The sequence below is a fragment of the Labrus mixtus genome, chromosome 3 (assembly GCF_963584025.1).
Source record: "Labrus mixtus chromosome 3, fLabMix1.1, whole genome shotgun sequence".
Lineage (NCBI taxonomy): Eukaryota > Metazoa > Chordata > Actinopteri > Labriformes > Labridae > Labrus > Labrus mixtus.
The window spans coordinates 17,766,715-17,788,594 of NC_083614.1; the positions used below are offsets into that span (position 1 = coordinate 17,766,715).

The 21,880-nt window shown below is 39.1% G+C and overlaps 1 protein-coding gene across 1 annotated transcript; it reads right to left on the reverse strand.

The window, feature by feature from the left end:
* Window positions 1-617: 617 nt before the first annotated feature.
* Window positions 618-20,843, reverse strand: LOC132971974 (aggrecan core protein-like). Its single transcript, XM_061034806.1, has 7 exons — window positions 20,771-20,843; window positions 18,976-19,425; window positions 12,226-12,339; window positions 7,934-8,095; window positions 6,404-6,486; window positions 5,835-5,979; window positions 618-1,084 (listed from the first exon to the last, which is right to left on the reverse strand). Exons 1-7 carry the CDS (start codon window positions 20,841-20,843, stop codon window positions 963-965), a joined length of 1,149 nt encoding a protein of 382 aa, XP_060890789.1. The 3' UTR covers window positions 618-962.
* Between the last annotated feature and the right edge of the window lie 1,037 nt (window positions 20,844-21,880).

Below are 21,880 nucleotides of genomic sequence, written 5' to 3' on the forward strand. Positions count from 1 at the left end.
ACAAGCAGAGCACTTAAAGTCACATTGAGCCTGCCCAAGATGTACATTTTTATATTGAAGTTCAAAATAAAAAGTGGTTGCCATTGCTTATATTTAGGATGAATCATGTAATTGCTGACCTCAACGGACCCCATATGGACAGCCTTGAAACCAGGTAAGAGACACAAGGAGCCGAAGTACAAACACAAGCTCCACCCACTAATTAGTGAGTCCTGAAGAAAGCTAACTAAGTGGCTGCGGCAGAGCGAGGAAAAAGTACCCAACGTACCACATTTCACAAAATTGTAATTGTAATTTATTAGTAAAACAGAAAGAGGCAGATATTGTTGCTATCCTAAAGAATAAAATGCATACCCATTAAAACAGACGTATATGTCATATATCTATGAAAAGAAGAACTGAAATCAAAGGTTCAAATTAACCTTTAATGATGATGGGATTGGATGTTTGACACAACAGGAGTAGTTTAAGATGGTTGGACACTTAAAATTGACAGATGTCTGATGTGATCAAACTAAATTGAGACATCGTGTGTTTTCTATTCAGCAAGTGGTCTAAAGTAAACACCTCACACTGACAACTCAAACGGGGAAAACAATCAAATAAGTACATTTCAAATGTGTGTTGATACAATATACTGTATGGTTTATAAAAGGTGTCTCTGAACGCAAATGATCCCAGAGTGTGCACAAGCATGTGGGATTTATCAACACTGATTACATACTGATGTGTCTATGTGTACCCTAACCCTATGGGCATGTGCATGTGGATAAATATGAATTGAATTTATTTTTTACTGATTAACATTGTACAATTTATTGGTATGACAGAATCTAGAACATTTCCTACACACTGTTGATACATGATGGCCCTTGTCTATAAGGTTAGAATAATTTCTGTAGGAAATGGGGCAATAAGGATAGGCAAACTTCAGTCTGTAGCAAAGGGGGGGCTATTTTGGTTCAGAGGTGGGCGATGCTGTGGGCGATGTTGTGGCCTCCCTCTCTGTGGCCATGTCTCTTGTGCTTCCTGTGCTCCCGCCTGCCCTTGTGGTGGTGGCGCCGGTGACGATTGGCTTGTCGAGCTGTTGGAGAAAACAGAGAGTACGTGACAGACAGCGAAATAGAAGAAGAAAAGGTCTAAATACAACATCTACGCAGGTGGACTAGTGGTGAGTTTGCATGCTCCATGTACAGAGGCAGTAGTCCTTAGAAGTTGGTGGCCCGGTTCAAATCTAAGCTGTGGCTTCTTTCCTGCATGTCATTTGCAACTCTCTCGCCATATTTCTGACTCTATCCACTGCCTTCTCTCTTTAATAAAGGCATTAACCCCTCTTAAAACATCTTAACAAAAAAAAAGTCAGAGCTTAAATAAGGTGAAATGGAGAGAATGAGATGAATCACTGACAGGCATCAGAAACATTCAGACACGGTCAGAGTGGTTAAACCAGGGAAAAGTTGAGGGAAACGAGCTGATGATGTAAAGACAACAATTATTACGTCATATATGACAGCCTCAGTAGCTTAATGAATGGCCAACTCACTTAAAAATGTGTTATAAAAAGTAAAACCTAAAAAAATAAAAAATGAAACACCTCAAGCATGAAGCACTTCAAAGGAGACTACCACTTAATGAAACCCAGAGGATTATTATTCAGTCTGCTTGCAATTATTAATAATGAGATCAGTCATGGCAAGCCTGAATCATGTTAATGAAGGAGGTTTGTTTTATGGTACTATGGTGTGTGTGTGTGTGTGTGAGTGCATGTGTGTGTGTGTGTGTGTGTGTGTGCTAAAAATAAGAAAATGTAAAAGAAAAGGTGCACCAAAAAAAGGGAAAGAATCACCACCTTAAACCACAAATTCATTAATAATAATATTTGAAAAACAATAAGATACAATATTGCTGTTATTAGCAAATAGACTGCTTTTTTTGCAGTATTGTCCCATGATCGTATCCCTTTGCTATATATACACACTTTATACTCTAATAATTAATCAATCTATGAATTTAATGTATGTCTATGTTTTATAGGACTCCTGCTGTGCTGTTAATAGGTTAAAGTGCCTATGCTTAATATTTGTCACTGTATTTGTAATAGTTCTTTTTTTAAAGTGGGGTATGAGGTATATGGAGCTCAGTGTAAGTTCAAGCAGGAAGACTGGTTATATTTTTACACATTAATCCAATTTCTTCATTCAACTTACCCACTCCCTCTCTACCACTTCCTCCGTCTCCCTGCTCAGGTGATCAGCTGATTTGGGGCGTTTACTCTTTAAGTAGTAATCCCACCCGACTCTGCCACAACCTCACTCAACCAATCGTCCTGCTGCATTCAAATTTTAAAACCTTCCACAGTCAGTTTGTCATTTCAGTGCGATTGCTGCGACCCTCCTCCGCCCCAGTCACCTCCATTCCAGCTCAGCAGGGTTCTGATACGGCCTCAGAAACCCACTCCTCATCACATCCTGCATTCTTCTATCACCAGCACCACCAGTGTCTAAACTCCATAGGGGGGTATCCTATCCTGCTGTTGGCCTCATTACACCTCCGGGTAAATGAAGTCGTCATGATGGAGTCTAATCCTCCAAAGACTTTGCACATTTATTTCCTAAATTGTTAAATTAATAAATTGTCATTCTTAACTAAGTCTCTCCTGATTGAACTGTCAATAGTATCTGTTTACCTACAGGAGACGCCGGTCAGCTTGGCTTCTTCAATGAGAAACCGGTTGGAGTGCTAGCATGGAAACTAGACTATAAATCACTATAGACAGGGTCTTTTATGTAATTTAGCTAATTTGAAGAAAACAATACCTAGAAACCAATAATTGTGTAAGCTGTATTTAGAAATGTGTCAGCCTTTAATTTGCTGTCAGCAAACACCTTTGTTTTAGCATTACTTTGTGATGCACCAAATATGTGTTTGTGGACCGAGTATAAATTCTGTCCCGAAATGATTTACACGCTTTTGCAATAAAAGTGATCAAAAGTGACCTCGGGGCGCTGGTGGCGCAGTGGTTAATGCGTGCGCCCCATGGATGGAGGCTGTGGTCCTCCAAGTGGGCGGCCAAGGTTCGAATACGGCCTGTGGCTCCTTTCCCGCATATCAATACTCTCTCTCTCTGATTTCCAGCTCTATCCACTGTCCTGTCTCTCCATTAAAGGCACAAAAAGCCCCAAAAATTTTTTAAAAAAGTGATCAAAAGTGAGTACTTTGAGAATAAACTAACACCTGCTACCTCAAATCCATGTGAACCTAACTTTTCACCCCTGTACCTTCTGCACAAAAGTAATGGTTATTCATGGGCGGCTACTGGCTGTCTTTAACAAACAAAGCTCCAATCACACCTGCAAACCAGAGAGCAGCTGGCTAAAGTAATTCAAATAAATTTGTTTTTTTCCCCCCCTGGCTTCCAAATCCATTTCAACAATGACAGTTTAACTCCACACAACGTGTATCCAATAATGATTACATTACATAGCACAGGAAAAATCAACTGCTTTAGGCTCTAACAACATCATTTCCCAAAACACTCGGAGAACAATCTGAGTATGTCAAGTAAAATGATATTTCCTGCCTTCAAAATGATAGAATAATTTTGTAATACCAACACGCCCTGTTTTGGGTATATAATTTTCAGACATTGCTGGAGGAGCTGTAAGGCAGGCCTGAATGATTGTCCCAATCAAAATGTAAACTGAAGCTTTGCTACGGTTTTCCATTACATCTTTATTTTGTTCACCGCTTCTGTTCTGCTCCATTGATACAACTGCCAAAGCAGGAATCTGAAATGGCCTTAGTCATATGTATAGCCTATATGTGTGCTAAAATACAGAATTCTGATTGGGATAAGGACCTTGGCACGTTTTAATCATCTGAAAATATCTAAATAACAGAATATGAAACCAGAGCAGCACAGTGAGTGAGTCCTCTGTGCCGATGCGCTTATTGAGCTTTTTAAAGCACCTTTTACAGATGTTGCAAATCAGAAGGTTTAACGAAGTTCGAAATGTGTTTGATTAAATATTAAAGGATTGTATGAGGTTGTTGTAGGATTAACATGTCCAGCTCATTTTCTTAAGATTTTCACAATCGCCTGTTCACATGACAGTCATCAACATCTGCATGACACTTCACCCTGACCTTTCCCTAAGTGACTGATTAAGGTGTCTGACAATTGCTCACCTGGTGCTATTTTCACCCAATTAAACCTAGGGGTGCAGCTGAGCAGACAAACAGATCACATTAGCTGTGAGTTTATAGAAATCAGGTGGAGTACACTCAACACGAAGCTGATAAACTCCACTGATAAGTCATCACATGGTTACTCAGGTTAGTCAGTATTAAAACAAAAGTGGCCAACAGGGAGGAGAAGGTAAATGAAAAGATGGTGGTGATTGTACAGTTACTGAGTGATTTTGGTCAGAGGTTGGCTTGATGCTTAGGGCTTGTGTCCGTGTGCATCAAAGGTGGTGCAACGCCAGCATGTGACAGAAATAACTTTATTTTAATACAAGATAAGGGTGGATGTTTTAAGAGACGTGTTTGTTGCCTGAGGCTTCAGAAGTGTCTCTCTACTTATGGGTTCTGATAATAAACCATCTGCTAAAGCAAATAATTGGTTTACATTAATGACCATCAGAGGGCTTTTAAGATTTTAAAGTGAGACACATCCAACATGAGGTAACATCAAGGGACAATAATAAGTGTCACTGAAAATAAAGCCCACAGATACTAATACAGACTGTCCAGTGTCCATTATATTTAAGAATATAGCCAAGGATTTTAGCAGAGAAAATAAGTAAATGAATGTTTTCAGCCTACCTATAATTGATGTCGAGCATACAGCACATTAGTTAACATAGATCCTGTCTGACAATGAGCTTTACACTGTCCAAATAGGGCCCAATGACTGTAATTATAAGCAGGTTTTTTATATAAGGACCCAGTTTCACAACTTATTCAAAAACTTGTCAAACAGTGCTCCAGGGAAAGGTTTGTATTTCTTGTATTTTTGAATTTCCAACCCTTTAAATACATTTGCCTTCCTTACATTGGTCACGAGTCTGACCTGTATGCAAATGTGTGGCAAACATAAGCTCTAATAGGCTCTCAAAGGAGAATGTGATTTGTCTAACTTCAGTTCAAAGTAGGTGCAGCGGCAGCATGGGATATGTCAGGGAGGCATCAACATATATACGGGAACTTAACAACCCGATAAGTTATCTGACCTTGTTTTGCTGAGCATAAGTTTCCTTTGCCTCACGATATACTCCACTTTACTTTAAAGGAGCATTTGGCAGAGGAAATGGAGCTGAGACATTAGAGGTACGTGAAGAACTGTTTAAAGACGAGCTGGAGGATGATGGGAGATGAAGAAGAACGGGCTGTGAGCAGCGATGAGTGTAAATCTGGACTGAGTGAAGAGGTTCAGAATAAATCTCTGAGCCATGTATAAAGTAAAGTGTGACATACCCAGGATGTTCACAATCCTCTGAGGGTTCAGGCTGTCACTCTCTGTGCTTTAACAAGATGAGGCTGCAACACTTGTCAGCTGCTTTACACAGCGTCTAAAGAAACATTTTGTACCCTTTCTATTTTATGACTGGGCTTCGTGAATTTCAGATTAAAGAACTGACAGCATGGTGAGGTTGTTTTTGCTAAATCTCTCTGTACTTCTTTTTTTTCCCGTGTTCCTCTTTAATACGCTTCTCATTTCTACTTCCTTGTCTTTCTGAAAGTCATCCTATCCCCCTGTTGAAGTTGCAGCATACTATATGCCACTCTCTCCTCTCTCCCTGCATTTCTCTCCTCCACCAAGTTGTTCTCACCCGTTTCCTTCTTGCAGACATAAGGCAGGTTGTAGTTACAGGGCACATCGTTCCATTTTCCGTTCTCATGAGCGATCATAACCACACAGTCTTCTCCTCCAGCAAAGAAGTTGTCTGGCTGGTTCTCCCGCCAGTTCTCATATCGCTGCACACACAAACACAAAAACAGACAGTGAGGGAAATGAATACAACACCAGATTTTAAACTTAAACAAAATTGTCTTGATCTTGTCTCGTCATTGATCACATCTGCTGATAATCAATTGTGCAAAGAATGTTCAATCTTTCCTCGTTTCCTCATAATGTTTCCTTCCTTTGAGGTTGTGTTATGTCTTTGATTTTGTATATATTCATAACAAATATGACAACCACCCTAAAAAGCAAAATTGCTTCCGGGAGATAGTCTGTCATTATCAGATGAAAAAAGATGTATTGTTGGAAAAAATTTCAGATAAAAAGGAGGTTTGAGCGCCTTCAAACTGATACAGTTCTTGTGGAAGTTGAACTCCACTGGGAGTCCACTGAGAGACATTTGACTAAGACACTCAACACACACAGCTGCTTCCTCACCAGGTCCATCTTGTCGGTCCACTGAAAGTCATCCTCCACTGTTCGATCATTTAACCCAATCCATGTGTTGTCATGGCTCAGACCTGGATGTGATGCAACGTCAGGAGGAAATGAAGACAAAGAAAACGTGTGAATAACTCAGAGTAGCTCCTCTAGAAGAAATGAAAAACCAATATAACTGTTTTATACTTCAGGTGCTCTGGCCTTGTGAACTGACCATTACTGTAAAATCAGTAGAATGCTCCTTAATGTTACACAATGTTTAAGAAATGCTTTCTCTCTAGCCTCAGCTAAGGGATGAACAAATATGTTGTTACATTGTTTACTTTCATACAGAGGTGATGAGAATCCTGGTTGCATTAAAGGGAAACATAATGAACTGTGCTTGATGATTTTTGTGTATGTGGGCAGCTCTAAGCACTGTGCTTGTGTGAATGTGGAAATGCGTGGACTTGTGTAATGGAATTTTAATCATGGTGCATCTGATTAACATTAATAGCAGGCCCATTAATCTTGTTTAATGCCTCTGATCGCTTATTCCAGGGCTGGAGATTAACTATCTTTGATGAATTTAAACACACTTTTGATAACTGAGCTTGTGTAGAAGGAAAATGGCAATAGGCATAGTTCTGGTAATTTTCCGAGACATGAGGTTGATCAAATTCTACAGTGGCTCTAAATTGGTGATATGGCCTAAATACTGTACAGTACATACTGCTACGGGTCCAAAAGTTAAGAAAGAGGAGTTGAGGGTTTATGAGCGCCCAAAGATTATGAAGATTAACGATTCCTGGCAGAGACAAACGGCTCTCTGTGGACTAATAAATCTATGATGATCACTCAAAAAATGCATTAAAAACAGAGAGTTTTCATGCCTCTTTTCTTGCCTCTCTAATGTGCTTTAGTAATTCAAAACAGTGTGCTCAAAACACCAGATGGATGACTTCTGCTTCACATAAAACCAAAGCATCTAAAGATAAGTGCCTTTTCACATTGGATAAGTCCTACCTGGGGACCTCTAGTAATTTTGGAATTACCCCATCAAATCAGCCCAGTGTGTGTGGCAACTTCCCAGACTGTAAAATAAGTCAGTCGCAGTCTTTTGTCTCTAAAATTGACTTATTTAATCTTGTTATCCACCGTTGCATTTCCATTACTGGACATGAATGGCGTTGACTCACCCACTGTGGGGATTTTTCACACATTTCAAGACAAATCACATACAATTTGTTTTTATTCTGAATACAATGCCTACTTGCTAAAATAAAGTGTTAAATATGGCTAACCTGTATCTACTCCTATGCTGTGATGCTATATGCTTAGTTTGATGTGCTTGGCCTCAGCACAACCTTACAAAGCTGCTAGCATGGTTTGTTTCTTTAAGATCTCAATGAGCAGTTGGGGGGGGGGGGGGTGTAACTAATCAAGCTACTTTGAAAAAAACAGGTTTATTTACAAAAGAATATATACATTTGCACATGCAGGCTGCACTACCACGGCCAAGTTTCTTCCTCCCAAACATTCACCCACCTCTGATGAAGTTCTGCTCAGCTATGCTGTGGATGCTGGCCAGGTGTCCGCTGTGCTCCCTGCAGTCCTTCTCAGCGTCCTCCCAGGTGTGTCTCCGGCTGAAGTGCCTGTAGCAGTGGCCGTGGAACTTCCTCCATGTGTGCTCACAACCCTTAGTTTCTGCTGGTATAAGATAAGAAGGAGGAGGTCATTGAAAAAGACAGGGATTAGTCTGTGGAAAATCCATGTTGGAAGAAAAACCTGTTTTTTTTTTTACTGTTAAAACCCACATTCAACCGATATATTTGAATAATAGCATTGCGTGGAGAAGGGGGAGGGGGTTTAGGACTAAAAAAAACTGATTTTACCCTTATTTTTGTGTTTTTGAAAATCATTAAATGTGGGTATCAATGTGTGTCAGCTTACATGCTTCTCCAGTTTTCCCTCATCCTCATCCCCCTCATACCTTCTTCTCCCTCCCTGCATTGTTAGGATCAGGGAAAAAGCCTTAAAATATTCTCCAACAAATTTGAAGCAACATCAGTAAATTGGGTGGTATGGGGCTCTGATGCAGAGCGATGCAGTTTAAGCTGTGAAAAAAAGACTAGAACAAGAGAGGAGACCATTATGAAACTATTTTATACTGTTATATAAAATAAGCTTGAAACCTTTACTGCATTGGCAGTGTAAGTGCTTTTCATACGCCAAAGCTGTCCTTAATGTATTTTGTTGTTAAGGACCAATGCTGTGAAGTCCAATGATGCTATTTCAAAAAGTATAATGAATGTTCTGGTCATAGCTGCTTACTCAAGTGAAGCAAACTTACCACCAAAAACCCACAGTGTGTGACCTATATGAATTAGCATGTTTTTAATGTATTTAACCAGGAGAACCTCATTGAGATTAAGAATCTCATTTGCAAGAGTGTCCTGGCCAAAATGTACTCTTACTGTTTGCACAAAGGTAATTTCCTCAAAAAAATTATATTCCTTTATAGTCCTTTATGCACATGATCGCTGGTTCAATTCCCAATCCTGGCAGTATTATGTGCATGCTACCTCCTCTCTCTCTCTCTCTCTCTCCCCACATTCCCTTTATCTCTCAAGCTGTCCTATCAAAAAAAAAAGCCTCCAAATTCTACAAATAAGTCAAATATCAGACAAATATTCATGTTGGCTGCAGAGAGAAAAAAGACTAATACACAAGAGTAATGTTATATGAGAGAAATGTGAAAGTATTTGTCTAATTCTATCAGTTGTATCACTCTTATGCAGTTCATCCATCACTGGACTACTGACATTGCAGAACCATCTAGTCTCACATACAGTAAATTATTATTACTGATGCCTCTTCATGAGCTACAACATACATAGTTATTAATGTTTGTTAATGTTTGCAATGCCTGTTAATGCCACCATGGGGTAGGTGTCAGAAAAGGAAAGAGACTGCACAATGCCAAAACAGGCTTCTGTATTTTTTACAATTTCCACAGGTAAGATTCACATGGAGGGAAATGTTTGGCTTTTAAAAGACAGGAAGATTACTTTTTTTTTTGGCAGAAAATCCTATTTCACTGTACAAGAACAAATCAGTAGAGAGATGAAAGGTACCACTTTGTCCACAGAGGGTTGACGGACACATTCTCAGTATATTCTTTTTATATTCATTGATTCCATTTGTGATCTTTTTCTCTAACAAAAACATTGCCATTGTAGTTTTACTCCTAGCCTGGTAATGCAAAATAGATGAGACTGAACTTGATGACTAATAGGCTTACTCACAAAAAGTGTGCTCCTGGCTATGCAACACACAAACACAACTGGATCAACTAATGTTTACAAATCCTTCTTAGCACATGAAATAAGTATAATCACGCCATGGAAATTTGAGAACATAAATTCACATCAGTCAAATAAAAATATGACAGACAAAAATATGTTCTTGTCATGTATCAGACTAAACCAAATTTACATTTTATTAGTCCAAAATAGCTGTCATAAATTTGAACTGCAGACATTAGGTACTACCTTCTCATTGTTGCTTTAGTTATACTAGATTAGGCTTCAATGAGGGGTCCTTTAATTGAACTTGAGTATTTGTCCTGTATTTTAACAAAATATAGATATATCTGGACAGAACAGCAGAAGTTTCAAGAAATCTAGAGAGAGAGAGTGGGGAACGACATGCTCAAAATAGCATCAGGATCAAGAGTCAAACCTATTCAACAAGGACTACAGCCTTGTTAATAGGATGCCTGCTCTGCCAAGCTAAAGTAGTGCCCTTACTATTTTGCTTTTTAGACCCCCTGAACGATGAGTGTGCGCTACTATCTTCCCTCCTCCCTGTGTGGCTATTTGAAGGCTGACATGATAGATGACAGCTGTCTAAAAAGAGTTTAAGGAAGAGAAAGACAGAGACAGTGAGAGATGCAGATGTGGGAGAATCTGATGTTACCAAAGTTGAGCATGTGAGGAGTGTTCGAGAACTGCTGTGGCATTTCCTCCTATATTATTCACAGGTTCTGTTTCTCTTCTGAACTTGTTTGGTGCAGTTCAGCTAAGAGTGACAGTTTCTTCAAAAACTCTGTCTAATAATGAAGCATCCTGCATGGGAACACATCACTCCCTCATCTCCGCTGCCTGTTAGTTAAGAGGGACAATTGGCAAGCACGACAGCTTATGAACAGAGAGTGATGCCTGGTTGTTGTTTTGCTTTAATGAACACATTCTGCCAGACTTAGAAGCTTCCGGGACATTTAATGTGTGAAGTTGTATGTTGTGTGTGTGTGTGTGTGTTTGCTCAACAAAGTTTCTGTGTGTATTTCCGGGGACAAATATTGTCGAGATAAATTAAGAAGCTCCTGGTCCCTGTCTACTCAGTCTTGGCTAAGTCTTGATGACTCATTAGAATGCATAAATCTTGAAAAGCATTAAAAGCCTCTAAAGACCCAGAGGGTAAACAAAAAAACAAATTTATGCTAAGCTTTCTGCTGACTGAGTCACCAAATACCACAGCAGCAGGAAAGACAGACAGAGAAGAGAAGCATCACAGTCAATCTGGTGAGCTTATCGTTGCGTTCCCTCTTAGCCTCTCCGTGAACTCTACAAGCACATGCTGAGTTGTGTCGTTTGTAGGCCTTAGGGTGGACAGTGGGATTGGGGCCCTTAGCAGGGCTTCATATTGCCGTGAGCATCTCGTACTATCGAATGATGCATGTGCAACTGTGCATCCAAAAGGCCCCTTACTTATACCTGCCTAAAAGTGCCTTGGCCATTTTACCTACATATCGCAGGTATGTTGAGTATGAATTAAATATAAAATCACAAGTAAACAAGGTAATATATAAAATGGGGGGATTACATGGCTGTATGCACTTTAATACATTTTTAGAAACTTTAAGAAAGAAATATTTTTTACAAATAAGGATGGAAATGACGCAGCATATAAAAATATTGTGACTTTTAAAACATGTCCAGTTCTAGAGCCACTGGGTGATATATTTCCCATAATGCAACTAGGTATCATCTTTGTAACTCTTTCTCTATCAGAAATGTAATTCAAGGCGATGACGTGGTTAAAGCTTTTTTACGGGTGCACTTAAAAATACAGAAAAATGAGGTGAATTCTGTCGTTAATGAGTTTCTTTAGGTGATGCTGCGTCAAACTTCTGAAGTTCAGCAAACCAGAAAGTGCACTGGAGCAAACAAAGAAGAGAGATAAGTTCTTGCTCTTTCAAAATGTCCAGTCTTTTCAATCTCCTATTTCCCTCCTCCTTTTATTGATCGCTCTCCACTCAGAGTTGCCGGTCACACCAGAGCAGAGCTGTTAAAAGCAGAAACAGACACTGAAGCCAGACACATAAAAGAGTCAGATATTCAGAGTCACAACTCTTCTGATAATTGAAGCTAAAGGTGGAGCAAACGAGATGGAAATGGAACTCTTTTTATGTAATTCAGGGCCGTCAAGATTCCTAAAGATATATCTTCATCTGCTGTTCTTTCATCTAATGTCTCCTTAATCCAACCCCTCTTTATCTGTCCCAATCTTTGTTTTCTTTTAATTCTTGTATTGAAAATCCTTTAAAATCTTGTGTTTTAGAAGATGTATTGCATAGTATTCCCATTGCTGGCCAGAAAAGAAAGCAGTAGTATTAATGTATTCCTGTTGCCTCATATTTTTTAGTAAATTTAAAATTGTTAGATGTGAAAACTAAAAATCAATAAGAAAGAAATTCAGTATAGTTTGGGGTAAAATCCTATATTTTTTTGTTCTTCAAACTACCACAAATCGCAGAGTTTTCCTCCAAACATTACCTCTCTCACAGGTAGCTCCTCTGAAGCTGGGCAGACAAAGACAGACAAAGGAGTTGATCTCATCGATGCAGGTTCCACCATTCTGACATGGATTAGACTGGCAGTCGTCAATGTCTGGAAGGAGCGACAGGGGGAGAGAGGGGTGGAGGGTCAGATTTGAATCACTCATGTACTTTTTAAGCCACCTGCCACATCTCGTCACTAAACAGACACATGAAAGATCAAACTTTGAAACAGATCAAAAGTGTTTTTGATGAAGTTATAATTAAGACCAACTGATTAATCTTCATTAGTGGTTAGTATGGGATGCACTAAAGAGCATGATGCTAATTGTAGTCTGTGCAGGACTTGGTGCAGTAATGCTGTCAGAACTAAGCTGCAGGAGCAAGGGAGAGTATGTGAGATGGAAAGTAGAAAGAGATTAGAGAAAGACTGCACACACAGCTAATCCTGCTGTCTTGCTGTAAGATATAAATTGTATAGGCAAATACATTTTCAGGAAGGACAGTAAACATGAGTGGGGGGCTGGACAGAACCTGAAAAGTTAAGAAACATGCGAGGATGTAGAGCTGCTAAAAAGCAGCACATAATGGTTTGTGCTGAGTGTTGAGTGTTGGGATATAAAGATCCTGTGTTTGTGGGAATTTGCCTGCAAAGCTGCTGTCATATAACGCAGACAGTGTTTGGGGAGTAAAAGTCTCTTTGGTTAAAACAGTGTGACAGCTTCATTGCAAGTCCACTGCTTTGTGCTGGCTGATATTAAGTGGCATTTGGGTTTCCCGAATCGGCCTCATCCACCCGTTTTTTTTTTTCACACATGTAAATCAAGTAAAAAACAGATTAAATAACTAAATAACACACAGTACATAAAGGAAAGTACAAATGAAAGACAGTAATATACAGAATATAAAGTCAAATAAACCAATAAAGACGCATTTAAATAGGGAAATCATTATTTAAATAGAGGAGGAAAGGTTTTATAATAATGCAGACATTTGTTTTATTTTCTGTTGTTAATTAAAAGTAGTGATTTCAGTCGGGACTTTAACTCTAGATTAAAAATTGATTAAATTAATCCACGCTCGTTTGTTTTGATTTGGAGGCGCACGTGAAATGACATTTACGTTTAACTTCGCACAGCATTGTGGGTGGTAAAATACAATTCATTTCCTGAAAGGATGCATCCGATCCATACTGCATGAAACCCGGAAGTTAGTATCCATACTGAAATGTTCAGTATACTGAGGTGGACCCAAAAAATGCGTACTGAATGACCACAAAAGTTCAGTATACTGAAACTCCATACTGAAAAGTACACACTGCCTACTGAACTGCAACTATTCAGAAAGGGCACTTCTGTCCCCTCTATACTCTTTAACACCGGAGGAGGGTCATTACTTCTTTAGAGTAGTGAGTTTCTCCAGTTCTCCAATTCACTTAGCAGACACTTTTATCCAAAGCGATGTACATCAGAGAGTAAAAACAACACAAGCAAGGATCTAGAAAGGAAGAAACAATGTGCAAACAAAAAGCTTTAAGTCATCGAACACACAGGTGCTGACAGGCAGTGCACAGAGGCAAAGCAAAACCTTTTATGTATTCTTTAAATTCTAGCCCTGGTGTTTGTGAACGCTCAGGATAAATAGAAGAAACAGCTCTTTCACCATTTAGTGAGTGCAATCAGTAATTTTATGGTTATGGATTCTTGTGGGTTTAACAAGAAAGCTGAATGAGGCCAGTATAGAGAGTCCTCTCAGTGAGTCATAAAGGCTGGAAGGGAAGAATCAATATTTCAGCCAATAAGTTGTCTGCAATAAAACGTGGTATATAATTTTGGAAGTCAACTAACTAGGCCATAAAAAGTACTGCATTGTTACAGAAGTGAGGGAATGTCTCACGCTGCAACTTTCTGTCGCCTGCTGTATTGCTACCATCACATTAATAACTATACATCATGAACAGTCGATTTTCTATTTTATAATCACAAGTAGAGAACATCCTGTCCTGAAAAGTGTCAGGATCCAAACCATAGACAGTATGAAACATGGATGTAGTCTCAGTGTTGAGATGTCATGTCTGCCTTGATTCCCTGAGCTCAATTACCGGCGCAGTCTAGCCCTGTGAAGACTGTTTCGTCATGAGCCGGGGATCCGGCCGAAGATTTCTGCCTTTTAATAAGGCAGTTTTTTCTTACCACTGTAACTTTTGCTGCTTTGCTAAAGTGCTCATGATGGATAGGCCGGATCTTTGTAACATAGCAATAAGTAAGGTATTTTACCTGCTTCTTGTAAAGTGTCTCGAGATAACACTTGTTATGAGTTGACGCTATACAAATAAAAATTGAATTGAAAATTGAATTAGGAGCAGCAATAATCACCTGTGCTGGCTGTAGCAATCAGCCACAGGTGAATGAGATCCCCAAATCAGGTCTCCCATAAAGGGAAGGAGAGTTCGTTTCTCAGTTTGCTCTCGAAAGGACAATACCTGTTCCACCTTTCTTTGCCGAGTATACGGCCACATGTGAGTTAGAGTGAAACTAGACGAAGATGAACCGCTGGGTGAAGAACTTCAATATACATCAGCAAACACTGAAAACTAAACTTAGGATTCTCAACAGAAAATAACTCACTATGACTTAGAGAAAAACAAGGATACGAAAGGACAAATTAAGACTAAACTAAGAAATATTAAAATAAAGAAACACACAAGGGAAACAAACACCAAGGAGGAATGACCCAAGATAAAACAAGAAAATCTAAACTCTGAAAATATACAAAACCAAATCACGACATTCTCTACTTCAAACGTGTGTGTGTGTATATATATATATATATATATATATATATATATATATATTCACCCACAAAATCAAATAAAGGACATTTCAAAGCAAGAAGCATAGAGATGTATGTTTTGCTCTGCCTTTTTGCTTTGACACTAAAATAGCTCACACTTTCTCTGTGCCATCTAATAAGGTTTATTCTGGATGTGATTCTAAGTAGTTGCTGTTTCTGTGTTTAGGTGTGTCCTATTTAAATTGAAGGGCTTTGGAGAGAGTGTAAAGATGTCAGCTGCAAATTTCAAATGTCAAACAAAATTAAAATATATAGAAAGAATCAATTGCAGCCTTTTGACATCAACATGACTATTTGAAAAAGCACTGGGAGCAGTGGAATTCAGCATTACATCTGATTTTCAAATTGTATTTTTCAGACTGTTTAACATTTGAGGAAACCTCAGAAGGAGAGAGAGGCCTATGACAAATGTCTCAGACAACATTTCTTCAGGGTATTGTGACTAATGTCCAAAAGTGTTTAATTCAGTGAGATGGAAACAGTAACAACAGTAACAGCAACAATGAGTTAAGTTTGAGAGTGAAAAAGCTCTAGAGAGAAATATCAGAATTATTGAGAAGAATGAAGAAAATAAATCAGATGATAACAAGAATTTTAAACATCATTGTGCCCGCTTATACAGAATTTCTGTATGTGTTACTAATTTGATGATTCATTATGCAAAAACCTATTAAGAGAAACAAGCAGAGGACTGAAGGTGGGCAAACGAAACCTCATGATGCATTAGTGCAATCAATTTCCAGTTTGTCCCAAAAGAACAGGAACAGCATTTTTTTCTCTGTTAACTAAATGTCAGACGAACAGATCAAACAGTAGTCTGATCAATTAAACAGAGAACCTTTGAACCAGTAAATGCCACCGGAGACTTCACATCTGACAGGGTGGTATGGAGGGCATAATAGGGCGACGTTAATGTGACACAGAAAGCTACATGGGAACAAATGCATATTAATGCAACCATACTCCCAATCAGTCTTTCTGTAACACAAAACATTGAGAAATGCACTCTTACAAACATACTGGTTAAAAAAGTTGCCTCCTTATCAACCAGCAGCAGTGACAGATCTGGTCTGCCCTCTAACGTTCTCATAATTGCCTCAAATCCAGAGCTGACATCCTCTAAAATGGATTCCTTGAAACGGAAATATTTGTCACACAAATGTTTTGCCTGAAATGCTCTTTGTGTTTGTCATCTTTCATTGTGTAAGACCTGGAAGATTGACTTCCTTTAGCTAGCTGGGGGACATTGACATGCCTGCCCTTCTACACAGACAGGTACCTTTTTTTTAATGAACTGCTGCTCATCCAAACAGCAGGCCCACTCTCTAAACACAGTTCTTCAACAGTATGAGCATCAAGGGCTGCTGGTGTAAATGGGCTCACAGGGCTAAGCCCTCTCTTTCATATACATTAGAAATGGATAAAGTAATTTACAACGTAGTTTTAAATGTTGGTGGAACCTAAATTAGCAACCAAACTTAATAACAAGAAAATACACATGTCCTTATTTTTTACAGTCCAACCACTTTAGCATCCTCCTTAATCCACTCCCATAGTTTCAATGAGTGACAGGTGTCATGTCATGCCCCCTTGATCTGCTGATCATTTTAGCGATTAATTTAGGCCACCGGCCGTTGAGTTATGACCAACTGTAGCGTAGCAGACTGTAGAGATGCTAAGAAACTAGCTTAGGATATCTAAACTATCTGACTTAACGTTGTTAACAAAAGTAACGGAGAAACAGATCGTAATCTACACTAATTGATCTTTTTGTGTGTGTGTTAACGTATCAGGATGCTAGAATGATAAGTCGTTTGCAACTTCAACTTCCACCTCAAATTCAACTTGCCCCTGGGGGAAATTTGTTTTACAGCCGGCTAAAACAATACAACTTGTAGAACACTCGCAAGTGAGAACAAACAAAACAACAAAATAAAATGCCATCATCAGTCAGCAATAGTGAAAAGGAAAATGCTTAATTCTAGGTCATTATTTAGACCTACAGAGTGACAAAGTTAGTAAGCTGGGACATAGTGAAGCACTTAGCAGCAGTTATCAAGTGTACTGGTAGCTTTCTCTCTGAAAATAAAGATGTTGGAGCAGACCAGCATGGGAGATTTGAGAATTTAGTCTAACAGGTGCTTAAGCTTTTGAGATTAAATACCTTCAACATTGTCTACACAACATAAAGACACAATTTGTTTGACTTAAAAGAGGTTGAACTTAATAAGTTCTGCAGTAAGTAATAATGGGATGAGTAATGATTAGTCCCTGGATATTCTCTGATGGCGTGTTCTCATGTTCTTCCTAATCTGAGAGCTTTTTTACACTTACTGTAAAAAAATTAATTGTTTTACTTTTTGTACAGTTTCAGTAAAGCCACTAAATTTCCCCATCAGCTGCTAATGGAATAATAGAGTCTGTGAGGTGGATAAAACTGATTTGACAGACATTCAAGCTTACATGAAGTTCAGTGGAGGCTCCTGTAGGAACTTATTAAAGCCAACCATCAGTTACTCAGAAGTGTTAAGATCCAAGGCATAGTCTGAGGTATGCAGAAACAGAGCTAGTTCAGTTCACTGATGCTAATTGAACATCAGTTTTTCAGCTTTCCATCACAGCAACATTCAAGAAACAAGCGACCCCACTTTCTTCCCATTCCCCTTTACTCATGCCCCTATTGGGTTACTTGTCCTCACTGTGTTGATTATTATCACCTACCTTCAGAGGGCTGGGGCTCCATTGGCAGAGACAAAGGTGGAGATGAAAGCAAATAGCAGCACAGCCCAACCTGCATGTCGGAAAAGGCTGTGAATAATGCATGCACACTAAAGCTTGAAATTATTACCTTGTGGGTCGGCATATTCATTCAGGCAGCGCAGCAGTGAGTATTTATATTAATAAAGCTGGTAATTGCTAGCTGAGGAAAAACCTCTCACCTTTATTGATCCATTCCTCTGGCTGTCTGTGGGAGAGACTTTAGTCTCTTTGTATCCATCCCCTTAAGCTGATGCCAGGATTTGTTATTTGGGGAGGCCGTTAAAAGAAGAGCCACTATCTTCCACCCAAGATAAGTGTACTAGATGTTTTTGGCTTTCATCAATTAATTTCTCTACCTTCTGCCAAGTTTCTCACCCATAGTTTGCCTTTACAGTAGATATATATCTGGTAATTATTTGTCCAACAGCCTTCAAGTCTTCCAGTTTTAAAATGGACCAACGCCTGCAAGCTAGTCCAGACTGTTTTCACATTGACATGCCTCTCTCTCACAATCACCTGATAAATACATCCTCTCAAATTGATAGAAAATTTCCGGTCTCTCCCTCGGCTGTCATTGGCCAGCTCTGCCCTGAACCAATACTGTGCTCTTGTTTATCATGCCCACCACCACCCCAGCAAGTTATTATATCATTACTCCTCAATGTTTTGCATGTAAAGCAATCTATGAGAACTGAGGAGGTCGTCGCCTTAACTGTAAACTAAGCAATGTTTTGTTTCTTCATAAACATCTAAAACCATAACTGATTATGGGTTTGGTAACACAAGCTGAAAAGTTGATTGCACACGTTCTCCATCTTATCTTGTGTTGTATTATACTGCAGCATTCCTGAGGGTAATTCACTCTGCTGTGGGTGTTATGTCTAACCGAGCCTCCAGGTTATTCAGCACACACACTAACAATGGACCACTGCATGTGTGAGGCCTCTTTTTAAACTTTTCAGAGCATTTATCTCCTGGTCTTTGAACTCAGAATTGTTCAACCATGTCTAGTCAATTTGCTTTGTTTTCTCATCTGTTTAATTCAGATCCCTCTCTAAAGTAGAACATGTAACAGGAGAGAGAACAGTCTCCACTCAACCTCTTCACATGATGTGTGTGTGGTTTTAGCTCATACCGTTATCAGTGGATGGAGGGTTGTCAGCAGAAGCTTCTGGCTGAGTGGTGGTTTCACTTTGCCCTGTGATTTTGACTGCAGGCACCAATCCAACCAGTGGCGTCACCTCTTTCTCTTCCTCAGACAGACCTTCTTCTGGACTCTGTAGTCCACTGGTTGTAGCCATGAAGGAAAAACTACCAATTCTTGGTCCACCCTGTTTTTCATCCCAGCCCTCTGCTGGCTTTGAGTGGATGACTACGTGCTCCTCAGAGATCTCAGAGGTGTTGTTTCCAGCAATGGAGTTGACTTCTGGATTGTTCAGGTCAACTGGACCTTTGGAGGAAAAGTTCTTGGAGAAAGGGTCTCTATGTTGGGCTGCAGTGACTGAGGAGATGTCCTCTGCTGCTGCGTTGGTGGTCTGGTACAAAGTCTGTGATTGTGCAGCCTGTACCCCCACAGGCTGGTGGGCTGCAACACAAAACAGACACATTTCAGCAAAGGAAGCACACATGTTCACCTGACCCACTTTGCCTGCTGCTGCACTGAACCCCAGCTTTAGCAGCACCCTCTTTCTACTGAATCCAAACTGCTTTTACAGTTTAAACAATAACATTTAGAGCATGCTGCACAGATACATCATTTTGTGTCACATGTAGGAATAATTTTTTTCTTCAACAAAACCCAAACATGATTAAATCAACAAACGTGCATGTCTGTTGACATCATATTAATGAGATAGATTTGATCATATCTTCTTATATATTGTTTGTACTTAAGAACACCACCAACTCCCCAGAAACTTAGAGTTTAATTCTAAGAAGTAATATAAAATCCTGAGTTTTCCTTGTTCTACTCTGATATAAAATACAGAGAGCACACAGACAAACTAATCACATGACAAGAGTTTTGGCTGTGCTTGTCCGAAAAGGAATACCATGGCAACAGGTCACCAAAAACTAAAAAAAAAAAAAAGGGTAAAGTGCTTCTGATCTGTAAAGAAAACACAAAAACACACACATAATGTACACACACAACAAAGCTTTCAGGTGGCCTCATTCTTTTTTCATTCTTGTTCAAAATGTTTAATTAAGCGTTCATTTGTAATGTCCATCTCCCCTAATAAATGTTTTCTTTATATTAGAAGTAACTTGACCTAAAAGGAGAACACAGAAATACAACAGATAAATGAGACTTAAATTATTTTCCACAATAAACCAAGATCCTATATTAGAGTTTTTATTGTTTTCTAATATTTTTTTCCTGAGAGGACAACGATATGGTGCTTCAAGTAGGTGATGCAGGTTAAGCTTCTCTTTGACTGGAAGAAAATCCTGATTATTTTTATTATACATCACTCTGACTCTCATCAAGCTGGTCTGCTTCCTTACATGCTCTACAACCAGACTTTAAGCAGATCTTAGATATACAGTGTAGCTGCACTGCGGCCATTATTTGTCACATCCTTTGTATTGAAGCTAGTACATGACAGGAGGTGGGTCAAAACTCAAAATGTGAACTATAGAGGAGATCAACACTAAAATTAAGGAGGGCTGCACAAGTTGTCCATCAAATACACCCTTTAGAAGCTTAACATTTATTTCACTTAAATCATTATTAATGATTACTGTGAATCATGTAGCAGATTGGCTGCAACCAATTAATACATTTAAGTATTTGTAGAATTGATGTAAAAATAAAGGGCAAAATAATGAGAAAGAATGTTTTTTTCTGTGAACATGATTATGTGCAGTTGTATTCAATCTACACTGTAGGTGAGATGATGGAGACTGCCTGTGGTTTATTGAGGACTTACCAAAGCCCACAGTTTGAAGCAAGAGGAGGACCTGAAGAGGCTGCAGTCCACACCGAGACAGTACATCCTTCATCCTGCTGCACATAAAGACACGCATGAAGAGAGGAAGAGGAAATGTGAGCACACAATGGTCTTTAAAATCAACACATTCACTAAGAGAGGATGGTCCAATAGTCAACAGTTACGATTCTGTTTTTTTAGATACTTTTTTTCTTTCAAGTAAAGCTTAAGGAGAGTTTTTTTGTCGTTTAAATCTTCACTTGAATTTCATGGAATAAGGGTGTGGCACGCTGAGATTGGTTTATACTGAGAAAATAGATTGTTTGAGAAATAAAACACAACAAATAAACACACTGATGCAACTCAAGAATAAAAAGAGCTAGATAAGAAAACTACAGACTAATCTGTGTGAATCACAAAAGCCAGGGGACAGAGACCAGATAAGGCAGGCCAAACCCTGCCATTGGGCCAAAGAAACCCTAAATGTAAATAATGAATATGGTGTCTCTGGATATGTGATGGTCGAGCGGGGCCTGAGGGCAAGAGAGAAGCTGATGGGGGGGAGGAGGAGGAGGAGAGGAATATTTTTTACTTTCTCCATGACAACAGTTTATTTGAGGAAATTTTAGTGAGGATTTGGAGTCCACCTGAGACTGCACTAGTTAAATTAGAAATGATCTACTTCTAGCCTCGGACAGGGGACTTCTCTCTGTGCTTGTCCGGTTAGATCTAAGTACTGCATTTGACATGATTGACCATCACATTCTTTTGTAGCTACTAATAACTACTTGGAATTGCTTTAAGCTGGTTTAAATCTTAATTGTCAGATCGATCTCAGTGTGTAGGCTACATGTTAATGATAAGTCCTCTATGCAAACCAAAGTAAGCCATGGAGTGCCACAAGGTTCAGTGCTTGGACCTATTCTCTTCAAATTATATCTGCTTCCTCTGGGTAATATCTTGAGGAAACACTCCATGAATGTTCACTGCTATGCAGATGATGCTCAACTTTTACGTATCAATGAAGCCTGATTACACCAAGCAATTATGTGACCTAGAGGCATGAGATAGGATATTTGGACCTGGATAACCAAAAATGTTTTGCTGCTT

What these genes read in the sequence shown, in the direction of transcription:
- LOC132971974 (XM_061034806.1), bottom strand. Translation starts at nt 20,843, where the DNA reads ATGAAGGATGTACTGTCTCGGTGTGGACTGCAGCCTCTTCAGGTCCTC. An exon ending in TGAGCAGAACTTCATCAGAG is followed by an intron (nt 6,487 to 7,933) that starts GTGGGTGAATGT and finishes CATCACATCCAG; the next exon opens with GTCTGAGCCATGACAACACA. An exon ending in GGACCGACAAGATGGACCTG is followed by an intron (nt 5,980 to 6,403) that starts GTGAGGAAGCAG and finishes TTGTGTGTGCAG; the next exon opens with CGATATGAGAACTGGCGGGA.